This window comes from Tursiops truncatus, chromosome 1 (genome assembly GCF_011762595.2).
Source record: "Tursiops truncatus isolate mTurTru1 chromosome 1, mTurTru1.mat.Y, whole genome shotgun sequence".
Classification (NCBI taxonomy): domain Eukaryota; kingdom Metazoa; phylum Chordata; class Mammalia; order Artiodactyla; family Delphinidae; genus Tursiops; species Tursiops truncatus.
This window is the reverse complement of record NC_047034.1, coordinates 56,238,527-56,263,980: the sequence shown is the minus strand read 5'-3', so window position 1 is coordinate 56,263,980 and position 25,454 is coordinate 56,238,527. Positions and strand designations below refer to the sequence as shown.

The window sequence follows — 25,454 nt, the reverse complement described above, 5'->3', positions numbered from 1 at the left end:
TTTATAGATTTCCTCATGCAATCCTCTTTATCCCCATTTCAGAGACGGGGCAGGAAGAGGTTAAAGAATGTGTCGGAAGGCACACAGGTAGTACTTGATGGTGCCAGGACTTGAACCCAGGTGGCTGGTTCTTTAGAACATACTCTTTAAGCACTGGGCCTCACTGTCTTCCCGGAGCCTCACTGAGCATGGAAAAAAAAGCTGTATCCGGGGCTTCCCTGGTGGCGCAGTGGTTGAGAGTCCGCCTGCCGATGCGGGGGACGTGGGTTCCTGCCCCGGTCCGGGTGGATCCCGCGTGCCGCAGAGCGGCTGGGCCCGTGGGTCATGGCCGCTGGGCCTGCGCGTCCGGAGCCTGTGCTCCGCGGCGGGGGAGGCCACAGCAGTGAGAGGCCCGCGTACCACAGAAAAAAAAAAAAAAAAAGCTGTATCCTAATCCCATCTACTAGTCCTGCAATCCTGGACTGATGTATTTAATCTCTCTGTCCTCGCTTGTAAAATAGAGGAAACAGTATCTCTCCTAGGGCTGTGCTAAGAACTGGAGGAAATAAGATAAGTGCCCAGCACAAGGATAGAAGAGCGAGGTATCCAGTAAATGTTGGTTCCTCCCTTCCCTCTTTCCTCCTGTTGGGCTGCAGTCGGCACGCCTACAAAGCCTGCAATTGCCCAACTTTAAGATGGAAGAAAGCCCAGAGTCAGCAACAGAGACATCAACGGTTTCATGGATGGGGGAGCTTACACGTTTGAAGCAAGGTCCTGGAGCGACTTCCCACAGCGGCCGGCAGGACATGGCGGCAGGCTTCCCTCCTAGGAGGAAGGGAAGATTGCCAATTATAGTGGGAATTGAAATCCGGTTGGCTCTTCAGTTACCAGGGAAACTAGCAGAGGGGCATGCCCCACCCCTTTGATTAGAACAATCACTAGCTGGGGTCTGGGGCAAGTACGTAATGAAGGTCAGCCATTCTAAGTAGGGTATAGGTGAAGCAGGCACTGGTCCCGGGGGGTTGGTACAGAGAGCAAGAGAACAGCCATCTTGAGTGGCTTGATCATACGCCTTCCTTCCTTCTTTCTTTGGCTACTTGGCTCTTCCTTTGACTGCTTTCTTTTGGCCACTTGAATGCACAATTCACGGAAATAATATTGATTTTCCTTTTGGCATATTTTCTAACCAAACATGTCCCTCTACCTGTCTTACCTTGTTTCTATTGTGATCACGTGGATGCTCATTTTGTTTGCTTTTGTAATATGCTACCACAATTTCTTTTTTTTTTTTTTTTGAGGGAGAAGAAGGCAGGGTGTGATTTATAAATTAAGTAAACGAAAGTATGAGGCCCTGCGGAGCAACGTAACTCTGTCATCAGTACTGGAAATGATCTTGCAAAGCATGTGTCTTTTTCGCTGAAGTCAGCAGTTCTGTTTTGACACAGAAGGACAGAATAACCCCCTGAGGAAGTCTGTTCTTCAATTCCTGCACAAGCAGTTTAAGGGCTGGCATTTGTTTGGCCTGGGCTGCCTTCTGCTTTCTTTAACGGTGAGCCTCCTGTGAGCTGCAGCTTCCTGATTTTCCAGGTGGGTCACAAATCAGCTGTGTGAAATAAAGGTGCTGGCACAGATCTGGAGGATCAATTTTCTGTCCTGAGAAGAACAAGTTATTTTATCCTTTGCTAAAGGTGGTTAAAAGACCCTTCCACAGAGGCAGGGGGGAAAAAATCTACTCCTTAAAATCAGAGGAGCAGACTGATCAGGAACGTGGATTTCATCCCTTGCAGCTGTGTCTCCATTCAGTGGGTGGATTCAAGAAAGCAAGTCTGAGCTGCCTGTTCCTCCCACTGGGCAAGGATGCCACTTTTTTTCCTAACCAAAAGACTGTTCCACCCACCAGAGATTCCTCCTGGGCTGGCCCAAGCTATTTGCATCACAGCTGCTCCCTCCCAGCCCCAATTGCATCATCAAAGCAGAAGCCCTGGAGGGATCTTACCTCTGCCAGTTTCTCTAAGTTGTGATTACTTTAAAAAGTGAAACCAAATATCTACTTCTTTCACTTGGCACACTCCTGAGGAGCTGCAGCTGCTTGCTGGGTTAGCCAGGCAAAGGCGGGAGGCTTGGGCTCAGAAACGTATCCAGACTCCTCCTTTCACGCATCAGAGCCCTGTCCCACCCTCAAACCTTTGTTGACCTGCCTTTATTCCCCCAACTGCCGGATTCTTTAGTGGTCCCATAAGGTCCTGCCTCCCTAATACCAGGAGATCCAGGCTGGGTTCCTGCTCCTGGAGAGATGCAGGGGCTTGGAGTAGACCCCTGGGGTTTGGTGCCAAGGTAATTCTACCACCCTGAGGACTTGGAATAATGATTCTTCTTGAAATCGTGCAAAATATGCCAGTGGAACACTGACTTGTGCCTAATTAAAGGAGGCTTTGCAAGTACCAAACCTACCCCCTTCCCTTTTTTTGGGTTCCTTGTTATGTAAAGTCTGAGAAGGATTTTTTTTTTTTTTCTTTTTAATAAAGAACGTCCAGAAAGGACAACCCAGCATGTTCTCCTTAATCTCTGGTGTACCTGTAGGTTCAGGGGGGACTCCAGTTTGAAGACCCAGCTATGAACATCCTATTACACTGATCCAGCGCCCCGCTCCTCTCCTCTCCTCTGCCCACTTCTCTCTCAGGTTTGGTTTTACTGAACTAGTGGTTCCCTTCTCAGCTGCAGTGTGTGGCGCTACATCATGGACTTTCTGCCTGACTTTGCTAGCCTTGTACAGACTCTTCAGTCACCTCCTGCCCTGAGAGTGGGGAGAGCAGAGCCAGGTTCTTGTGAATGAAAAGGAAGGAGTCATCACAGGGCACACCTCACTGCACCTCTTCTCGACCAGCTTCCCAGGTATTGACTTGTGCTAACAACAAAAGGGAAATTTCTTGGGTGCATGTTTCCACATCTCAACTTCAAACAGCACAAACTTGCTCAATCCCAAAGCCTAAAAGACATGCTCTGCAGATAATAATGAGTTCTAATTTAATTCCTTAGATTCTTTCTTGCATTCCAAACATCGCTAGCCTGGACTTGTACCTAGGGGGCAGTTTTTTTCCATTGAATGCTCCAACACGTTACCTTTTTCAAATACCAGGTATTTTCATAAAGGTCAGGATCTTGTCTTAGTCGCTGAGAAGAACTAGCCTCAAAATGTTTTTTTTACAAAGTAAATAAATGTCTCAAGAAAAAAAAAAAATGTTAAAAAATTTTCTTCAGGCATGTTTTTGAGTCAAGGGCAATCTAGAAATAACTGGATGTCTTCAGTCCTTCAGGCAAATGCTATTCCAAGCAGACCTAACTGAAGAAAGTGCTCCACATGGCATGTTTTTTATGGCACCCTCACTAGAGACCAGAAACTCATGTCCTTATTTTTGTGAAATGTCTCACACACAACTCTTAAGGATAAGGAGTTAGCCAGGTCAACAATGTAATGAAACCCAACTGGAGCTGGGTACTCAATGCTGCCAGGACTCCCTTTCAGTCTCTTTCACGTTTCTCTGCACATGGATCTCATCTTCTCTCATTGCTGAGTGGTCTTCTCCACATTGGGGTAAAACATGGTCACCTGCCAACACTTGAGTTTGACCTCTTGCAACTTTTACTACCAGAGATGGTCTAAGTGATCTTTCCCTCTCTCTCTCTCCTTCTCTCTCTCTCTCTCTCCTCCTCCTCTCTCTCTCTGTCTCTCTCTCCCCTCAAGCCCCAAAGTCCTTGGGCAGAGAATTCATTGATTCAGCTTGGGAGACCCAGGGCATGGTCTACTCTGACCAGACACTGGGAACAATGAAATATAGTCATGGGAAACCAAAACGTTTTGAATGGTTGGAGTGGGGAAGTAACCATTGGCTGAGATCATGAACGATCTTCTATAACAGATTTGGGTTTTACTTTGAAGGTAATGAAGGAGTCATTGAAGGATTTTAAACAGGGTAGTGGCCGGACAACTGCATATTTTAATGAGCACACTGTAATGTGGCAGAGAAAGCTTGGAGGGGATTGAGTGAGTGCAGCTGTGCATCAGTGAACTACGTCTCCCTTCTACACCTCTGTGCCTCATACAAGATTCAGGCCCAGAGCAGCCATGACCTGGGCCCCAGCATTAGCCTTTAGCCAGATCAACAGCTAGGATGCCTTGCCACTTTAACTGGATGGGCAGAATCTAGTGGAATACATATATCCCTGACCCAGAGGAAGGGTAGAAAGTATCTGTGGGTTCTGCTCTCAAGGAGGCTTTGTCACCATGTTCTCTGTGCTCCTGCTAGCTGTGAGAGAATGCACGTAAGGAGTTCAGGTACTAGGGAACAGACTTCCTTTCTCTTCCTGGAGTCATTATGGCCCTGCAGTAAGGGGAAAAAATTATTTTTAATTGCGTGTTTATGAGCTGCTGCAGGAGTGTCTCCACTTAAGTGCAGGGGAGGAAAAAGTATTAGGTTCCTTGGCTGGGCCTGAAAATTAAACTGACAAAGACAGATTAACAGGAGAAAAGTCATACATATTTATTTAATGTAAGTTTTACATGACTCTGGAGCATTTATAGGGAAATAAAAACCTGAAGAAATAGTTAAGCCTGAGTGTTTCTATACTAGGTTTGATGAAGAGTGGGAAGTCATGGAAAAACATGATAGAACAAAGGGATATGAGCTCAAGGTAGTAAACTGGGAAACTTAGCAAGACATGTTCCTCTGGATTCCTCTTAGCATCCCTCCATCTTTGGAAATAAGAATCCTTTTTTCCTGCAGGTATAGAAAGGGCTGCTTCAGGGGAGAAGGGGACATTCAGAATTCTCCCTGCACCTGTCAGGTCTCTATTTTTTCTAGCTTCCAATATTCAATGATGTCAAGGCACCATGTTTCAGAGTAATGTTTTCTGAACCCCATCAAGTAACCCCTATTGGAAGCTGTTTTGCACCTCTTCCCTAATGTGGCCTCTTGAGGAATAAAATCTTGTTATTTGTCTATTTGCTGCAGGTCAGTTTGCTCATTGCTTCCTTCTCAGAAATATTACCTGTTATGTCCAATTAATGGTTCATGTCTAGCAACTCTAGGGCGAGGGCTCTGAAATGTCCGTGCCACTCTTGAACCACACCACCAAGAGAGTTAGAAGCTGCTTCTCTCCCCTGTCACTGAGAACTGATGTTCCATTACCTGCTTTCCTCTTTAATGAGAAATAAGCTTTGACGTATGCCATAGACCAATTTACCTACGAAATTTAGCTTTAACTAAACACTGTCCAAAGGCATCCTTGCTGGACCTGATAGTTAACCTCAGCCAGCAAGTGTGGATCAGCCCTGGCCTCTACAAAAACCATAAAGACAGCCCCATAAACCCCATGGTCCCTCAGCTCCTGGCTTTTCTTTAATAAACTTTCATTGTTGAAGGAGGGAAAACTAAGCATGTGATAAAACCTACATTAGATTTTACCTCAGGACATTTTTATTACTTATATTATTCAGTAGAGTCCAAATGAAAGGTTGAAAGCAACCTAACATTTTGGGTAAATTACTCCCCCAAAAAAAGACTTTTTTTTTTTTTTTTCAGTGAGTCAATGGAGAGAAAGTAATGATGAATCTTCAGAGGCCAAAAACCAGGAGAAAGTGAGAACCCAGAGAAGTCAGGCAACATTTGAGTTCATAATGGCTGAGAATTTTCCAGAATAGATAAACGACATCTACTCTCAGATTGAGGCCCCAAACAAGGTCAATGAAAGGAAACCTACATCTAGACACATTGTGCCGAATACCATCATCAGCACTTGACATTGGTTTCCAACCCCCTTCTGTGGTTTGGTTGGGTTTGGATTGGTTGGTAATCTGAAAAACTATAGACCACATTTCCCAGCCTCTTTCTCAGCTGAGGTCCTGGATGTGACTGAGCTTCTGCCTGGGCTCTCCTGTGAAACTTGGAAGGCAGAAGGGAGGCAAGGCCATCTTCCTGCGGCAGCTGTGTCTGGCGAGTATGGTCCTGAGACATGAGTGTTTCAAGACAGTGGTGGCAACTGGACGCAGTGATCCAGCACCCGAGAGGCCCCAGCGTTGTAGGGATATAAGCACTGAGGCGTTCGGGATGATGGGCACAGCATTCCTCTGTTTGGTCACCCACCTGGTGGAGCTTCCTGACTTCTCACTGCAGCTACAGCGGTGAGTCCCAGTCCCAGGAGTGAGGACAGCCCCCGCCTCCCACCGTGTTAAATGGTGTTCAATTGTTCCCTGTGTTAAATCTCACTCTCCTCACTCCCAACTCTGAGGAGCACAGTAGGGGCCTCTCATGATCCAGACCATCAACTACCGGAGAAGAAATGGAAAAGATAACAGAACATCATCACTCCCCAATGTGTGGGGTTCACCCTGAGGGGCCGTTGCCACTCCTTCTCTCTCTTTGTCTTTGTCTCAGGTGGAGCTCCTTATTCTCAGTGCCTGCCTGAGAAGGGTCCCTAATTGGCAAAAAGGCTGGAAGCTCTGCTTCGGCCTTCTGATTACCTGTGTCATCTGCCCTGCAATGCTGAGACTCTGCCACCGTCCCCTTGGACAGGTTTCCTCCCCCTTGGTTCAGGGAACCCTTGCTAACAGTCTCTTCCACGTTGTTTTTTCTGCTTTTCTTCCTTTTTCTTCTTCCTTTTCTTCCATTTTCTTTCCTTGATAAAATCTGCAGTCTTCTAAGTGTAATTATAGCTCTTGGGGTTGTTGGTTCTGCTTTTAACATTTTTTTCTTTTTTAAAAATTTATTTATTTTTGGCTGCGTCGGGTCTTAGTTGCAGCACGTGGGATCTTCGTTGAGGCATGCAGGATCTTTCGTTGTGGCACGTGGGCTCTTCGTTGCAGCACGCAGGCTTGTCTCCAGTTGCGACCTGTGGGTTTTTTCTCTTCTCTACTTGTGGCGTGCAGGCTCTAGGGCACATGGGCTCTGTAGTTCTGGCGTGCGGGTTCCAGAGCATGTGGGCTCTGTAGTTTGCGGCACATGGACTCTCTAGTTGAGGCACGCAAGCTCAGTAGTTGTGGCATGCAGGGTTAGTTGCCCTGTGGCATGTAGGATCTTAGTTCCCTGACCAGGGATCGAACCCACGTCCCCTGCATTGAAAGGTGGATTCTTTACCACTGGACCACTAGGGAAGTCCCAACATTTTTTTCTTAACAATTAATTTTTTCAGCTTTTGTTTTACTTCATTTCTGCTAGTTTTCTTAAGACTTTTAATGTGTTTTTTCCCCTATATAATCAAGGTAAATGCTTTATTTGTTTATTTGCTCTTTATTTTTTTTAACAGTGAAAGCATTGACAACTATGAATTGACCTCTGAGTATTTCTGTGACTCCATCCCCAAGACTTTCTGTATTACGAAGATTTCCAATTTTTGTTATTTACTCCAAGGTCTGTTATTAAGTAATTGGCTTATGTCTTATTTTAGTGGTTATATTGGAGATTTTTAAACATTTTCCATATGGTATTCCTGTTATTCATTTGAATTCTTACATCAATAAAAGTAATAGCAATAAAGTATTACTAATAACTATTTCTCACCTTATTATACTGTGACCAGAGAATATAACCTGGAGAATTTCTTCTATTGTTAATTTATTCAGATCCAAGGAAACTAATTCTACTCATTAAGAAATTCCTTGTGCTTGTTTTCTATTTTCCCTGAGAGAATTTTAGAGAAGCAAAAGTCTTGTTTGTATTTTCTGATGTCCTCAGTATATGTTCTCAAACTTATGTAGACACCTAAAGGTGAACAAAGTATGCAGATATCTGAAGCCATGAGCCTCCTAGATGTCACTCGAAGTGTAAAATCTAAAACTTCTCTGTAGCAAATGAAAGGGAAACTCTCCCTTCAATGAGCCGGATTCCTAGCATAATCTTCTCTCTCAATTTCAAAGTTTCCCATGTCACTCATACATCCAGACATTTCCCATTGAGTTTGTGTGGTATACTCTCTCTTTATGTCATTACTCATTCCTTAAGTATCTACTCCACTGACCAAATCATTCCAGCAGAGTGATTTATGCCACCATTTCTCCCTGGCACATGCCATTTTGCAATTTCTTGCTTGCAGTTATAAATCTTCTACATGGGGAGGAAGTAGTATATTTTATTTATTTCAGCATCCCCAGGGCCTAACTCGCTACTCACTGCACATATGTTTGCTGAATTTAGTTTGATTTTGAAAGAATTTTATCTTTAACAAAACATTTACCTGTCCTTTATTTCTATAACAAGATGTTAGAAAGAGATACATGCCCCTTCATCTCCCTCATAAGAGGGGTGTGGGCTTCCACGGGGCCACTGAAAGAGCTTAACATGTGACCTCTATGGGTCATAAGGGTGTGCAGTCTAATGTCCACCCAGAGAATATCAACTCAAAATATGAGCCAACTGCTCTGGTGGCAAGGACAGGGGAAGTACTGTTACATTGAGATTAGCCAACACTACTAGAGTTTGTCAGGGCAAGCGATATTGATGGGAACCAGATGTGAGAGCCCATCTCGAGTGCTTGTCCTATACAGCCTCCTAAAGAGGCAGCAGAACCTCAGCAAAAAGTTGGAGATGAAAACCAGATTACCAGAAACTACAGGAGGCACAAGTAACCATCTAGATTAGGGAAGTGTCTTCTCAGGACAAGGGAACTTGAAGTCTGAGAGACTTGATCTTGGCTTCCAAAGAGCCACCAAAGTGCTTCATGAAAGACTCTGCTTTCAACAGCTGCCATATATAAACTGACTCTATTTGGTTGGTTCAACTGATGCTTTTTCTATCCCTTTTACACTCCCAGACCAGCAGGTTGGGGAAGGATGAGAGTATCGATAGGGAGATGGAGAAGCAGCCAACCACATTCCCCTTCCCTACTAGAAGCTTCCAGGCTGAGACAGGCTGATCCAGGAGTAGGAGGAGATAAGCCATTAAATCACATTTTGATATCTGTTTAATATCTCCTCCTGGATATTCTAATTACCGACTTCAGACTGTGTTTGTTACTTGAAGCAACCCTACCTCCTGAACATAAAAGCCTTCGGATCCACTAGAGTTTTCATAGGAGAATAGGAAAGAGTACCTCCTCTGAAGAAACATTAAAGGGATGGAGGGAGGCAATGAACTCATACTCTGCTTATATCATGAGTTATACATGGTGACTCTACTGCTTCAACTTCATGTGATCCACTCGATAACCAGTGAGGGATGAAGGGCAATTCTAAAGCCAAGACCCACAAATGTTATCAAGAGGCAACAGAATGTCAGCTAGGTCTCTTAGTTGCAAAAACTATCAATAGCTAGTTTAAGCAGAAAAGGAATTTATTATGGGATATTAGGTAGCTCAAGGGTCCAGAGAAATAAACTTATGGCTGAGTTTCCAAAAACTCCTCCCAGAACTTCACCACAGAACAGCACTTTCAACACTGGTCCCAGAACCAAGCCACTGCCACCTGCACCCAGCCCTTTTCCTTACATTATTTACTCCAAAGTTACATGTCTGATTGGTGGAATCTAGATTACATGCCAGCACCATCCTATTCAACAAAGGTGGGAATCATAACAGGAGAACAATCAAAGTATAGAGTCTATTTAAAAGACTTTGGACAGCCACAAATGACAGATGTCCTTATTCTGGTTTATTCTGGCTTCTCATCCTGTTTATTGCACCATGGAGTAATTCTTGACTTTTTTCCAAAGCCTTGAGGAATGTCTAGGTTTTGTAACTCTTCTTGGCAATACAAGTTTTCTGTCTGTTAGGATCCACAAAGATTGCAAGTTGCAGGGCAAGCTGCCTAGCATTTTAATTTTTTCTGCTACTCAATCAGAAATCTTAATATTCATCTACAGCTTACCACATCCATGAAGACGTCTCGGGGAGCTCCAACTTACAATGACTTCTTTTGACAATACTAAGTTTCATGTTGTGGGATTTCCTTAAGTTTTTGTTCATCTTTGTGTTGGGGAACTTGGCTTGTTTTAAGTAACAATTTTGTGTTAGTTATTTTAAACACAAAATTATTCAAGAAAATCATAAGCAGTGTAATTCACTCTTGGCAAACAAATACTTCCAGCCAGGTTTCAGTCTCTCCATAGACACAGACCCCAAGGCAAGTTAACATTTGGCAAATTATTATCTATTCAGAAAGGAAAAAGAGATCATGAAAGTGTGAGTAACAAAAGCTGGGGAAAAAAAGTCAAATTTGCGCAAAGAGCTGACGGTATCAGTGCAATATTTGGCACATGGTGACATTCTCCTCTAAACCCATTACTCAACCTCAAAAGAGCCAGCCCAATCCCTTGGGTTTTGTTTGGTTTAAATCAGAGATGATATTTTCCCTGAAGAAATAACCATCCTTGATTGAATTTTCCTCTAAGCCATGGTATGTGGGAAAAAAGGAGAAGGAGGAAGAGTGAGGAGTGCATATTGATAAAGGCAAATCATAGACAAAAGTGGAAATCTGCTATTTTCTCTTGCTTCTGTGGAACAAAAGGCTACATCATGTGACATCAGGGGGACCAAAAGGACCACCCACCTCTTTCATAGGAGTTACACTCTGACCTCTTTTTACAGGAAAATAGCCCTATTAGAAGAAGCTCATGCAGATAAATCCATAATTTTCATTTTGGTATGAATTCATTCACTAGTCACCACACATTTACTGACTGGCTGTAAGGTACCAGGATTGCAGTAGATATTAGAGATAAAACTGTAGACATGACACAGTTCTTGCTATCACTGACCCTAAGACCTAGTAAAGGAAGCAGGTAAGCAATTTATCAATTACAGTTGATACCAGACAGGATAGAAGGTATAGGATTTAATGGAAATGGGTAGGAAGGATAACTGCTTAGACTTACAATGAAAAGGAAGCTTTCCTGGAATAAGTGATAATTAAGACTGGAATGAAGAGTAGACATTAAACTAGTCAAAGGGAGGGAAGAAAGCATTTTAGGCAGAGAGATTCGAAAACAGGCTTAAGGAACTGAAACTAATTTGTTATGCTTTAGATATAGGTCTTCGAGGGTTGAGGACAAAAGTGGGTAGAATATGAGGCTGAAGAGATAGATACCAGACCTTAAGCCACGAATATCATTTAGAAATTATGTATGGATGTGAGAAATGGCAGTCACCAAAACACCGTTTAAATAAGATAGTGGATTATTTTTCTCTCATGTAAAACAAATCCAGAAGTAGACAGTCCAAACTATTTCCATGATGGAGGAACCATCAAAGATTTCAGCTCATTCTTACTTTCAGTTCTGCCATCTTTATGGCAGGACCCCTCTCCACAAGACCATTTCAAGGTCTCACGATGGCCACTTCAGCTTGAGCCACTATTTCTTTCAGTCAAGGAGATGGAAGGAGAGAGAAAAAGCAACAGGTTACAGTCCCCCTGAGTTAGTTTCCTTTTGGTGGAACTTTTCGAGATGCCACACTTGACATTTTGGCTTATATCTCACTGGCCAGAATTTAGTCATACAACCACTCCTATCTGTAAGGAGTGCTTGGAAATGTAGTTTCTTAGTTGAGCACAATTGCTCTCCCTAACAAAATCAAGGTTCTGTTAGTAAGGAAGAAGGAGAAAACAATATTAAAGGGAACTAGTAGTCTTTGCTATGTCATTCCATGTTAATTCTACCTTGAGGGCAATGGAGACTCATCATCCAAGAGTTTCAAGCCAAGAAGTGACCTGGTCAAAGTTGTATTTTCAAAAGGACCTCTTACATGCGGGGTAGAGACAGGATTGGAGGAGACTTGATTGGTGGCAAGGGGACCTATTAGGAGGATGTTGAATAAAACCAGGCAATAGGTGATGGTGGCCCAAAAGTGTGATTTGATAAGTATAGAATGTGAGACCAGAAGGAAAACCAGGAGCATAAAAGAGTAAAGACAAGGATCTTGTTGGCATCAAAGACAAATCTCACCCACTTACCATTGTATCTGATACGGCTCATCCCCACTCAGTCTCATTTTCTGGGCAAAGCAAGCCAACGTTGCATTTAACTCAGCTCTTTGGATGTCACTCTACAACTGAGGTAATCAGAGTGCTTGTCCCATGAGTTTTTAAATGTTATAAAACCATTCATATTACATATGCACATCCATTTATATAATTTTATATAAATTCATAAATAAGACTTCACAAATCCTATTGTTTTTGATGAAATATTTGAGGCATGCAAAATAATATGTACATTATGGAACACAGTAATAAAACACTCATTACCCCCTATCCAACTTAAGAATCAGAATGTTAGCAGTACTTCCTCATGTTTAAAAGCCCTCACCCACAGAGAGTCAAAATATCCAAGCTTTTTGGCCACCTATGACCATGTTCTTTATATATAGAGAGAGGTGACAGCAATATGCGACCTCAGTGGCCTTATATTTTCCCCAGTGACATAAGTTACCCTAAAACCATAACAATAATAGCTAATATGTAATCAGTGCTTATTATATGCCAGGCACTCTTCTAAATGTTTTACATACATGAAATAACTTAATCTCCTCAATGATTCTGTGAAGTAACTATTACTCTCCTCCTTATTTTACAGATGAACAAACTGAGGCATAGAGTAGTCTAGTATTTTGCCCAAGCTCACACAGCTAATGAATGGTAAAACCAAGATTCAAAGAGGTCATCTGGCTTTCACATCTGTTTCTAGCCACCATACTATCCCATTGCCTGTAGATGTATGACAACACTGATGGTAGTGGTGCTGGTGGCAGTGCTGGTGGTACCTTTTCCCCTTAAATATGGCTGGTCCTCTAGTAGAATGTTAGATTCAGAAGTTTTAGAGATTATACTGACAGATTTATCCATCCCATAGATTTAGAACTTCTTGACAATAAGAATTAGGACAAGAAATTACAGATCTAAGGCCCAGGGTTGTGACGTGTGTGGCAGACTTTATTCCAGAACCCAAGGGTCTTACCTTAAGTACATCTCTTATTCTAGCACACCAGACTGGCTAGGTTACAAAGGACACCTTAACTGTTGACTTGCAAATAAAGCATAGGTAATGAATTAAACCAGACAAGTCAGTGGTGAAGTTTTCATCTCTCTCCTTGATCACTACTGCAAGGAATCTAGAGACTTTTTTGTTTGTAAAAACTCCAAGTGAGTCATTTATAATCTCTTTTGAGCAGAGATGTGGAGTCTAAGGTCTCTTTGGCGTAGTGGTGAATAAGGTTATACTCCAGGCGCCTAAAACAGTGCATGGCAAGATATAAGCTCCATGAAAATTAGTTGTTAACATCATAACCATGATTCTATGATTTTAAAGTAGGAAAAGCTCCTTGGAAAATAATTGATTTGAAGACCCCACTGCTCTTTGTATGCAAGACTTTTTAAATTGTTGTATAACATATTTAGACTTCTGAAGAACAGTGTTTGTAGTACTGCCATATTGCTTGACTTAACCTGTACAACGACATTAGAAAGTACACAAAAGCAAGTGTCACCAAATTACAGAAGTGATGTAAAGCTTACATTTAACCACTTGTATTTTTAATACAAATATAAACAGGATTATTCCCCACCAATACGCATTAATCCCAGCATAGTTAGGAACCAGACCAACAGTTTCACAAGTTTCAAGCTATGTCTAGAGGTACAACAGGTGTAAAAAATGATAAAGGTAGATTTACGATCTGATTCCTTGATGCTCTAAGATTTTAAATATGGCTCTGTGAGTTGTTCTATATATAGTCAATTTCTTATTCTCTCCAACTGTTTTAGCTGAGCAATCCTAGTTACTAAAAAAACAAAATCCTAGACTCTGAATAACTTAAAGCAGTGGAAATTGCTTGTGTATGTAGGCCAAAAAGGTGTTTCTGATTGATAACGAGAGACAGGAAAGAGACTATTTCATGCAGTCAGTTACAGACCCAGGCTGAAGAAGGCTTCAAAGTTTCGCTGGAGATCAATATCCAGCCAGTATATAGGAGAAGAGCATAGAGTATTGCAAGTAGGAGGCAGAGAGAAAAGGAAACAGTTTTGTCAATTAGCTAGTAGTCTCTGCTATTGTAAACCTTAGTTTTCTCATCTGTAAAATGCTAAGTCTGCCTTTTTTAAAACTTTCTTAAGCCCATAGAAGTTTCAATAATAAAATAAAAACCATCAGGCCTACTACTTCATACAAATCATAAAGTCTGCACCATTTGCTAATGATGCAAAATATTCCATTTATCTTATTCATCTTTCTTGCAAACCCACAAAATTTTCTCTCTACTTCTTTTAGAGGCTCTTATGTCTTTGGTTTCTGTTAAATAAGACTCTACAAGTAGTGACTAAAGATTATTAAATATCTTGAAAATGTCGAGAACTGAACTGTGCTTAGTGCTCCATTTCACCCTCACAACAATCCAGTGAGATATGTTTCATTATCCCTATTTGTACAGTGGTGGAGCAGGGAAGGCAATGAATAGGGGACCTACAATTAAGTAATTAGCCAAAGGACACAGCTGATAAGTGATGGTAAAATCCCAACTTGAAGTCAAGCCTCCTTTGATTCCAAATATTGGGTTTATACCAATCATATTATTCTACTTCCTTTCTATATCTCTCAGATTCTCCAGAACACCTACAGTGTCAGGCACCTAGTGAAAGAAACTGAACAAATACTTGTTCAAATAAATTGAATTGAAATAATAATAAACCTCTATTGTAAACCTCAAGTTTAATAAATCTCTATTGTAAATCTTTGTTTTTGAAGGACATTTATATTGTCGCTTCCTTGATTGTCTTCTCCATGCCTGCTTTATTTTTGCTTTTCCTTCACTGCATTCCCTTCCCTTTCTTGATGGTCCCAAGGGCCATCTCAGCCCTCCTAAGAAGGAAGCTTTTATTTAGGAAATTATAGCATACATTGTGCTGCCTGCCACTTAGCCACTTGAGAATTTCTGGCAAAAGTCTTATGAAGAGCATGACTTACTGCAATTTGAGAGAGTTTCCTGTCTATTTAACTTTATGGGAAGAACATTAATTCAATGGAATGTGGATCTAGACTCAACTGTCTGCTCATCTAGACTTAGCTTGGGATACTATTTTTTCTCCAGTCTCCTTAGCTAGATATTTATTCCTCTTCCAGCAAGACTCCTGTTGCATGCCAAGTGAGATATGTTTTCAACTAACACTAAATTAACAGGGAAGTCAGCCAAGCCAGAAGAAAGTCATGCTTTTTTTTCTCGTCTAAGAGCAACTGGCAGAAGTCTCCTCTTACAAGTATCTTCTGCTTGTAAGCACGTGGCTAGGCTACAGACTCAGAATGAATTCTACAGCTATAAAGGTGTGGGCAGGTGATTAACAAAGGTGGGATTACTTTTTTCGGGTAATTATGGTTTATGAGGCTTGTCTAACAAATTATACCCATAGGAACAAACTACCTTCAGAAAACAATAAAAGTATGGGTCCTTAGGGAGCTATTTCCATACTACCAATCTAAACAACAACAAATAACTAGAGGGCAGGACCTTGGCTTATAGAAGGAACATTTCACTATTTAGTGAGCAGACATTATTAATGAAGATACTCTATCCTTCACAACACTTTGGGAAAAAAGAAATGTGGACCCAGTATGAGAATTTTATTAGTAATACCCATGTTTTATCTCTGTACCTGCTAAGTTTGAGATAAATCATTTATTTATTCACAAAATATTATTCACTGGCCAACCTTATATGCTTAGCACTGTGTCAGGTATAGAAATTCATCACTGTAGTGCCTGAGAAAAAGACTTGCTTCAAATCACCATAATAAAATTTTTTTAAATGTATCATAAAAGAATTTTATAATGTATAATGGGAATTCAAAGAAAGGAAAAGATTTCTTCTTCCTAGTGGAATTAAAGGAGGACTTAAAGGGGAGTTTTCTTTGAGCTAATCCTTAAATGATGATTGTACATTAATTTTATTCCACATTATACACAACACAGTTTCAGAATAGCTGTACTAATACGACTACCATCTATATGGTTACTAAGAACAGTTTAAAACATATTTTTAATATACCCTCCCCATCTCCCTTACACACTTTAAAGTTATATTATGTTGTCAGAGGATGTAGCCATTATATACTATAATCTCTTCCTTCCAAGTCTTATCTTTATGAAAACTAGGTGTTTCATGATCACCGCCAAGTCCTTAGGTCAATGTCTATCTATTTATTATAGCTCATTTTCTAATAGATTCTTCAGGAAGGGTTTATGGGAACAATATTTCCTGAGTTCTTAAAAGTTGAAAGCAATTTATCTATACCCATTATATCTGAATGTTATTTTTGCTGGATATAAAATTTTTATCTTGTATTTTCTTTCCTTGAGTATTTTAAATGTTCCATTTTCTTCTGGCTGTTTGTGTAAGTGTTTGTGGTAGGCTGCATAATGCCTCCCCCAGCCCCCATCAAAGATACCCATATCCTAATACCTGGAGACTGTGTGTGTTACCTTCTATGGCAAAGGGGATTTTACAGATGTGATTTAGAGTCCTGAGATAGGGAGGTTACCCTGGATTATCCAGATGGACCCTAAATGCAATCACAAATATCCTTATGAGAGAGAAGCAGAGGTAGATTTGACTACAGAAAGGAAAGAAGGCAAAGCGTTGATTGAAGCAAGGAGAGAAAATGTGAGGTGAGGCAGGGCTATTGACCAAGGAATGAGCATGGTCTCTAGAAGCTGGAAAACACAAAGAAATGGATTCTCCCTGAGACCCTCCAGAAGGAGCCAGCCCTGTTGACATCTTGATCTTAGCCCTGTAAGATTCATTTCAGACTGTCGTCTCTAGAACTGTAAGAGAACAAGTTTCGGTTGTTTTAAACCCATTAGTTTCTGGTAATCTTTTACAGTAGAAATAGGAAACTAATAGAGTGTTGGTCTCAAAGAGTCTGGTGATAACATTTTTGCCAAGGTGCCTATTAAATGATTTCCCTTTTTTTTAAATTCAGTAATTTCACTATGTCTTGGTATTGGTCATTGAGGGTCAGTATTCCCATGCATGCAATATGTGGTTTCAAATCTTTTTGATTTCAGAACAGTTTTTTAAACTATAGTTTTTAGCACTTTTTCTGTTTTTTTTTAATTGGTTTTCTTCTTCAAGGACTCCTGTTATCTTATATATTGGTACTTCCTTGCCTCTTCTCCATGCTATCACTTTCTCTTGAACACTAGACCCAGGAAGACAAGCTGGAATCCACATCTGTCATTGGACACCACCAACTTTAAGGACACTGGTAATCTGCAGGAGAAATTAGATCCCTTTACCACAGAGCTGCACAAGTATATGGTCCAGGACTTGGAGAAGCCGAGGAAGGAGATCTGGAAGGAGGTAGATAAGCTGTGAGTTCGGGTGTTGCCTCACAGTAACATGGTGACCTGGCAGATCAGCACCAATGGGTGTCAGTTGCCACAATGTCTCCAACCTCTCAAGTATAAAAACGGCTGCTCCTTCATTTCCACCTTCTAAATTTCATGCAAACTTCTCCCTGTACAGGGAAAAGAATCCTAGGAATTATACTTCAACCTTAGCTAACTTGTACTAATATGAACCCACCACAGTTCACCCCTGTCAACATAGTATCTTTTAATCATACTTAACTTCCAAATAAAGACAATAGCAAAATGATGCTTCTACCAATGATACAGCTATCCCTTGTGCAACCAAAAACATGTTAACTCTCTCCCACAAATAAGATACAAAGTTCACTTATCCATCTTTGGATGATGTTCTATTCCTCTTCCAGCTGAGTCACACTAAGATGTAAAGTTAACACCATGAACACATGTTATAGTAGATGTGACAGAGGAACGGGAAAGTGGAAGGAAGACAGTGGTTAATATGTGCATAAATATGGTCATATCAAAATAAGGAAAAATACTCATAACTATTATAGTTCTCATTTCCAAAGTTGGTCACATGATCATAGATGTGACTAATTTTTTAACTTCCTTTTTCCACCATTCACTCCCACCTCATTGGCCCCTGCTAACATGTTTTGCTTCAAACAGCTGGTTTCTTCAAATTTTCAGATCTTGAGTTAAATGGCATCTTCTCAACAAGGTCTCTCCCCAATTTAAAGTAAATAACCCCACTATTTTTTTTTTCTCATAGCACTCTCATCTTCTCTTCGTTTTTTGTTTGTTGTTTCTTATTTTTTCATGACTCTCAAAACAACAGTAGTTTTAATGAATGAGGAAATGAATTCCTCACCACTAAATCTACCACTCACATCCTACCAATCAACAGGTCCTATTAGTTTTTTGTTCCTGATATCTTTCAGATCCATTCCTTTCTTTATAGTCATCAACACTCAGTTTCTTACTGATATCCTGATATCTCATCTGGTATCTAGCTTCTCCTCACTCCAGTTAATACTGTGCACTACCCTCAATACTTCGCGGAAAGAAATGATTCTGTGTTTGTCTTTATATTTTGAGTACCTAGCATAGTAGGCACACAGTAACACAAAGTAGGAATTCAATAATTATCTGTGGATGAATGGATAAAATGTCATCAATCATATAAGGAATGCTATACAAGAAATCTACTAACTCTGTCTCTGGTCTCCTTATCTTATGAATTCAACACTCTAAAAATGAAAATTCAGAGACAAAATTATTTTGAACTTTCAAATATCTGCTCTTCCAAAAAAACTATGTATTTGACCTCCAATAAAATGTTTTAACTGTAAATGAGAATTTTTATTACTCACCTAAAAATAGTGTGTTTGCATCAATTTTTAAGAGATTAAAATAGTATTAACATGATTAAGGGAATAGAAATAGTTTTAATGAAAAATATACAAATAATGTGGTACATTATATCAATGTTTTTATTGCTCGATAATATTCTATAATGCATCTGGGTAATGCATGTGTGCTAGGAGAGGGATGGACAATAGACATAACAGCAGCAAGTATTGGGGGTTTGAGAGTAAAAGATCAATAATAATGGCTCATTTTCATTTCTCATGAGGAAAAAAGGTATCACTAAGTGCCAAGTACAATGCCTGGCATATAGTAGGAGTAGAATATATTTATGTTGACTGTCTGACTATTGCTTATTTATAATAGTGAATGAGATTTTTATAAATTAAAAGGTTCAAGTTGTCTTAAGGAATTGTCATAGGATTATAGAATGTTAACTCTTAAAATGGATTATACAGGGAGGATACAGATTGTAATATCTTAAAAATCACTAAGATGATATATGTCCTTACTAATAAATAGTACATCCTAAATAAAAGTAAAGAGCTGGGCTGAAATGACCTTTAGAAATTATTTCCTGCTTATATTTCTACAACATAGATTGCTTTTTTGGTTACTGTTCTGTTAACCTCAGACCTCAAAAACCAAAGGTCAAGACTGAACAAATCAAGAGGAGAATAAAGGTCTTTTATATCCATTAGCAATAAAGAGAATGTATATGAATATAAAAGTATTTTCTCAACCTTGGCATGACTCCAAGGAAATCCAAATGCTAAAGTCTGTTTCAGCTCCCAGCATTCCTCTGCTCCCTCCCACAGACAGACCATAGGAAGATGAACAAACTCAATGAGTTCCATTAAACAAAATGCTGGTCAAGGCCCATGTTTAACCACACCCCCTGTACAGTGGCTCCAGAGTTCTGAAGGGCTGTAGCAGAATGATAGAATACCCTGGAAGCTCAACATTCTCTGCCTAAGGCAACTCCCTGCTTGCTTCTGGATTGAATGCTACCCTAGTTGTCCCCCAGGCATCAGTCAGAACTAAAGGACCTTACATCCCATGCCCTCAAGATTGGCATGAACCATCTGACCAGTTTTTACTGGGGGGAGTGGTAATGGTAAAGCATTAATAGGCTTCATGTGTCAGCTCTCCTAAGTAATATTTACATTCAAATTTTAACAATATCCTTCCATGTCTTGATCCCATGGATTATGGATTGAATGAGTGGCTATAAGACCCACCATGACTAATTACTAGGGATGTTCTTGGGGAAGTCCCAGGCTACCCACATACTCTGTGAGGGAGGCTATTGCAGGGGAAAAGTATAGATAGATAGATGATAGATAGATAGATAGATAGATGATAGATAGGTGATAGATAAGATAGATGATGATGATGATAGATAGATAGATGGGTGATAGATAGATAGATGATAGATAGGTGATAGATTAGATGATAATGATGATAGATAGATAGACAGATGATAGGCAATTCCAAAGCACTGCCAAAAACTAAATTTTAGAAACAGGATATATTTAAGTCACAAACAAATAAATGTGCACAGTGGTTGAAATCTTCAGGGATTATTCTTTAGTGCTCACAACATCTCTCAAGTTGATATCTGAAAATACTACTTTCTAAAAAATATATAATTAGGGCTTCCCTGGTGGCGCAGTGGTTGAGAGTCCGCCTGCCAATGCAGGGGACACGGGTTCGTGCCCCGGTCTGGGAAGATCCCACATGCCGTGGAGTGGCTGGGCCCGTGAGCCATGGCTGCTGAGCCTGCGTGTCCGGAGCCTGTGCTCCGCAACAGGAGAGGCCACGGCAGTGAGAGGCCCGCGTACCGCAAAAAAAAAAAAAAAATATATATATATATATATATATATATATATATAAAATTAATATTTTAAAAACCACCCACTGTGGTATTCATTAAACATTAATTCTGAATTTAGTAAGAAGTTCTCTGTATACCTTTTGCCAAAAGTATTAAAAACTTTTATGACATTTCCTTTTCTTATTTTCTTCTAGTAGAAGTAATTGAAAGCTTTTGTTCAACTGACAGAGAACAGTACTCCTATGAATTGGGTCAAAATGAAAAGTGATATTGACAAGAACTTAGGCTGTGCCCCCAAATCATGATAAATTCTCTCTATTCAAAAACTTGATTGTCTCCCTTTGCAGGATATGATCTAAAATTCTTAGCTATGTCTTTAATGCCTCCAATATTTTATCCTCAAACTACTCATTAATCCTTACCTCCAACCGTGACCAAACACAGATTTCTGTCCTGGAAAACAGAATATGCTCAAATAAAGGAATGAGAGAATGAGTGTCATAACCACAATGGAAGTTCCTTGTCCCCAGAAAACACCATGAGATTTTCCACCTCTAGGCATTTGCACACACTGTTCTCCCCCTGCTATGTTCTCCTTTCCTCTTCTCCAATCTAAATTCTGCAAGGCTCTTCCATTTGCTTTAGTGATTTCCCCATCACTAAACCAGATAAATTCCATTATTCACTTGGTACTCACTTTCTGCCTTGTGGAGTGACTTCTGTAAATTAATAATTATTGAGTAATATTCCATTGTATATATGTGCCACATCTTCTTTACCCATTCATCTGTTGATGGACACTCAGGTTGCTTCCATGTCCTGGCTATTGTAAATAGACCTGCAATGAACATTGTGGTACATGACACTTTTGGAATTATGGTTTTCTCAGGGTATATGCCCAGTAGTGCGATTGCTGGGTCATATGGTAGTTCTATTTTTAGTTTTTTAAGGAACCTCCGTACTGTTCTTCATAGTGGCTGTATCAATTTACATTCCCACTAACAGTGCAAGAGGGTTCCCTTTTCTCCACACCTTCTCCAGCATTTATTGTTCGTAGATTTTCTGATGATGGCCATTCTGACTGGTGTGAGGCGATACCTCATTGTAGTTTTGATTTGCATTTCTCTAATGATTAATGATGTTGAGCATTCTTTCATGTGTCTGTTGACAGTCTGTATATCTTCTTTGGAGGAATGTCTATTTAGGTCTTCCGCCCACTTTTGGATTGGGTTGTTTGTTTTTCTGATATTGAGCTGCATGAGCAGCTTGTAAATTTTGGAGATTAATCCTTTGTCAGTTGCTTCATTTGCAAATATTTTCTCCCATTCTGAGGGTTGTCTTTTCGTCTTGTTTATGGTTTCCTTTGCTGTGCAAAAGCTTTTAAGTTTCACTAGGTTCCATTTGTTTTTGTTTTTATTTCCATTTCTCTAGGAGGTGGGTCAAAAAGGATCTTGCTGTGATTTATGTCATAGAGTGTTCTGCCTATGTTTTCCTCTAAGAGTTTGATAGTATCTGGCCTTACATTTAGGTCTTTAATCCATTTTGAGTTTATTTTTGTGTACGGTGTTGTCTGTCATACAGAGTGAAGTAAGTCAGAAAGAGAAAAATAAATACCGTATGTTAACACATATTTATGGAATCTAAAAAAAAAATGGTCATGAAGAACCTAGGGGCAGGATGGGAATAAAGACTCGGACCTACTAGAGAATGGACTTGAGGACATGGGGAGGGGGAAGGGTAAACTGGGACAAAGTGAGAGAATGGCATGGACATATATACACTACCAAATGTAAAATAGATAGCTCGTGGGAAGCAGCTGCATAGCACAGGGAGATCAGCTCGGTGCTTTGTGACCACCTAGAGGGGTGGGATAGGGAGGGTGGGAGGGAGGGAGACGCAAGAGGGAAGAGATATGGGGATATATGTATATGTATAGCTGATTCACTTTGTTATAAAGCAGAAACTAACACACCATTGTAAAGCAATTATACTCCAATAAAGATGTTTAAAAAAATACAAAAAAAGATAAAGAAACCAAAAATAAAAATAATAATTATTGAGTATTGAGACCAACTATGTTCCAGGCAATATGTTAGGTACTCTTATGCTCACAATAACCCAGAAGGTATGTGTTAATATCCCCTCTTTACAGATAAAGAAAGTAAGATTCAGAGAGGTTTAAAAAAAAGAAAAATTTGTCAAGGTCACCGAGCTAGAGAATGACAGAGTCAGGATATAAAACTAGGTTCCAAACATCATGAGCTTTTCACCATAGCACTCTGCTTCATTTTGTCCATTCATCTCATTCATTTATTGAACTAGAGTGTATCATTTTCTTAATCCAATGAGAACTCACTGAGGCATGTAGGCCTGGTGAGAGGTTATCTCTATAGTCTAAAGAAGAGTTAATGAGGAGAAGCCATAGCCCACAGGCTCATGGGTGGGGACTGGGAAAAGGAGGAAAACAGGATGACACTGGGGCTTCTGGCTTCAGCAATGATTATGATGTCTTTAAACAACATCATGAATCAGGAGGAGGGGCAGGCTTGGTGAGGGGGGAGGACATACTTTTGTGAGCATCCTGAGTAAAGTGCCCATTACTTCCACATGGAGTTTCCCAGAGGCAGGGTAGCAGTGGTTAAAAGCATGGTTTTTGGTGTCAACTATCCCTGGTCTTGATTCTGAGCTCCACCACTTATAAGCTGCATGTCTTTGGGCAAATTGCTTTACCCCTTAGAATTTCCGTTTTTCATACATAAAACAGGAATAATAATATCTACCGCAAAGAGCTGTTAGGAAGATAGAATTAAACAATTCATATAAAATGGCTAATATGATGTCTGGCCTATTAGTACTCAATGAATGGCATTTATTACTAATTATACAGATGATTACAGTAAGTTTGACTCTGGAGTGCAAGACATCTGAGCTGGAGAATGATTTTAGATATCAGTATATGAGCAGAGGTTGAAGTCATAAGAATCAATGAAATTGGCAAGTGTACGGAACAGAGATCACAACTCAAATGCCCCATGGCCAGGCAGTGAGTGAGTGAAGTGAGCTGGTATAGGCACATTTGCACATTGTATGAAACGGGGGGAACTCTGGAGAAATGGAGAGTGCATAGTCCCTCTAAAGAAGGAGGCTGCTACCCTGCTTGAGATGATTCCTGTCATGTCAAAACTGGGCCCAGCATCACCAGATCTCCTGTTTTGTATCGTTTTGTCAAAAGAAGCCAAAAATTCCCCAATGTTTAAGTGTTAGCAACTAAATTCAAACTTAAAAAGCAAATTGAACACACACATAAGCCAGACTGTGGCTTCTTGGATGCCAGACTGTGACCCCCATTGCAGAGAAAGAGGGCTGAGGATGGAGCTCTATAGAGCGTTATTGTAAAAATGATGGGTAGAGAAGGAGGAGGGGTAAAGGAGATGGAGACAGGCAGCGAACAGAGAGGGAAAGAGTGGACCAGAAAGGGGTGAGTTCAGAAAAGTCAGGGAAGAGGAGCATTCAGGAAGGAGAGAGTTAACACCATCACAGGTGGCACAGGCATCACTGTGGCCAGTTTGTGCACACAAACTCATTAAGTGTTAGGACCTCTACTTAAAACTGCAGATGTAATTACTACTAAGGAGAGGGGACATAATACTCAAAGAGACCATCCCACAGTTAAGAGACAAGACAAGAAGTCCCAAGGGAAAGGACAACAGTACATAGTAGAATTCTATTTGTATCAGTCTCTTGAACCATGAAGAGCAGCCCTGCGGACTTCCAGTGAATGTCTTTTCAAAAGCAAAGGTGGACTTTGGCAGCTCAAGCATCCCTTGGACACAACTGGGATGGCTGGAATTGGAGGCAGATAGGAAACCAGAAAGTTTACCCTGTCCTCCCCTCATCAGGGAACTAGCTGATCAGAACACGGAAAGGAAGAAAAGGATAAATAAAAACTCTCAACACTCTAACCAGTAGTGAATTCTGAGATCTTTTATTTGTTTCCCTGTAAATATCAATATTATTATTAGCTATATTATTAATGTTAATATTAATACTCTCTGAGAGCCAGGAGAGCACTAAATACAAAACTATGGTTTAAAATAGGGGACCTGCCTGGTATGCTTAAGAACTAATCACAATTTGAATCAAGACTGGAATCCCTTAAGCCATTCCCTAAACAGTCACTAAGTCACTAAGTAACAATTGGCAACTGCCCTCAAAGGAATCACCAAAAAGGCTGAGGAAAAATGTTAGTTTGTAGGAGGAAAAAAAAAACTCCATACAGTAAAAGAGAAGATTATACATATTGACTCACAGTAACTAGTACATAGGTATTTACTACGTACATTCACAGTTAGCATTATGAGCATAAGATTCTAAAATGGTCATTCAACAAGGGAGGAAAAAAGCAGGATCCAAAAATGGGGAATTAGTTGTCCAAGGTCCCTTGCTAGTTAGTGACTGAGTCAAAATTAGAATTCTAATCTCCTGACTTTTCATTTCCACAAAACTCCACTGTTTTCGGAGAAAGGTTAATTATCCCTTTGAAGGAATGATTTACATAGGACACACATACTTTGACGGGTGGCAGCTGGGGGAGTGAGTCTAGTGGATGGCAGAAATGTCCCTGTGTGGCTGGAGGAGGCCAGCATGGGAAGAGCAGGCCATGTGTACCCACAGGGAGTGGGTGCCTGTGAGGAGGGGCCGTAACACCAAAGACAACCAACCCACAAAACAAGCTTTGGCTTGGAATGTGTAGTCCAGAAGAAATATCGTCAGAAATTCCAAACTTAAAAAAAATAAACATACATTTTCTTAAATATTATCTATATTCATAAACATTTACTTAGAATAAGTAATACTGAATAACTTTGACTTTGAGAACATAGTCAATAACAAAGAAGTACACATGCGCACACACACGTTTAAATCCTCTG

The 25,454-nt window shown here is 40.3% G+C and overlaps 1 protein-coding gene across 2 annotated transcripts in view; it reads right to left on the bottom strand.

Moving 5' to 3' along the window:
• TNFSF18 (TNF superfamily member 18) overlaps positions 1-1,060 on the bottom strand; it is a 113,723-nt gene extending 112,663 nt beyond the window's left edge. Inside the window, exon 1 of one of the 2 annotated variants that reach the window (XM_019918756.3) lies at positions 737-1,060. In XM_019918756.3, the coding sequence (XP_019774315.1) occupies positions 737-787 (51 nt within the window). In that variant the 5' untranslated portion in view covers positions 788-1,060. The remainder of the gene's footprint in view (positions 1-736) is intronic. The other variant, XM_073804351.1, reaches the window with a different exon arrangement.
• Positions 1,061-25,454: the final 24,394 nt, after the last annotated feature.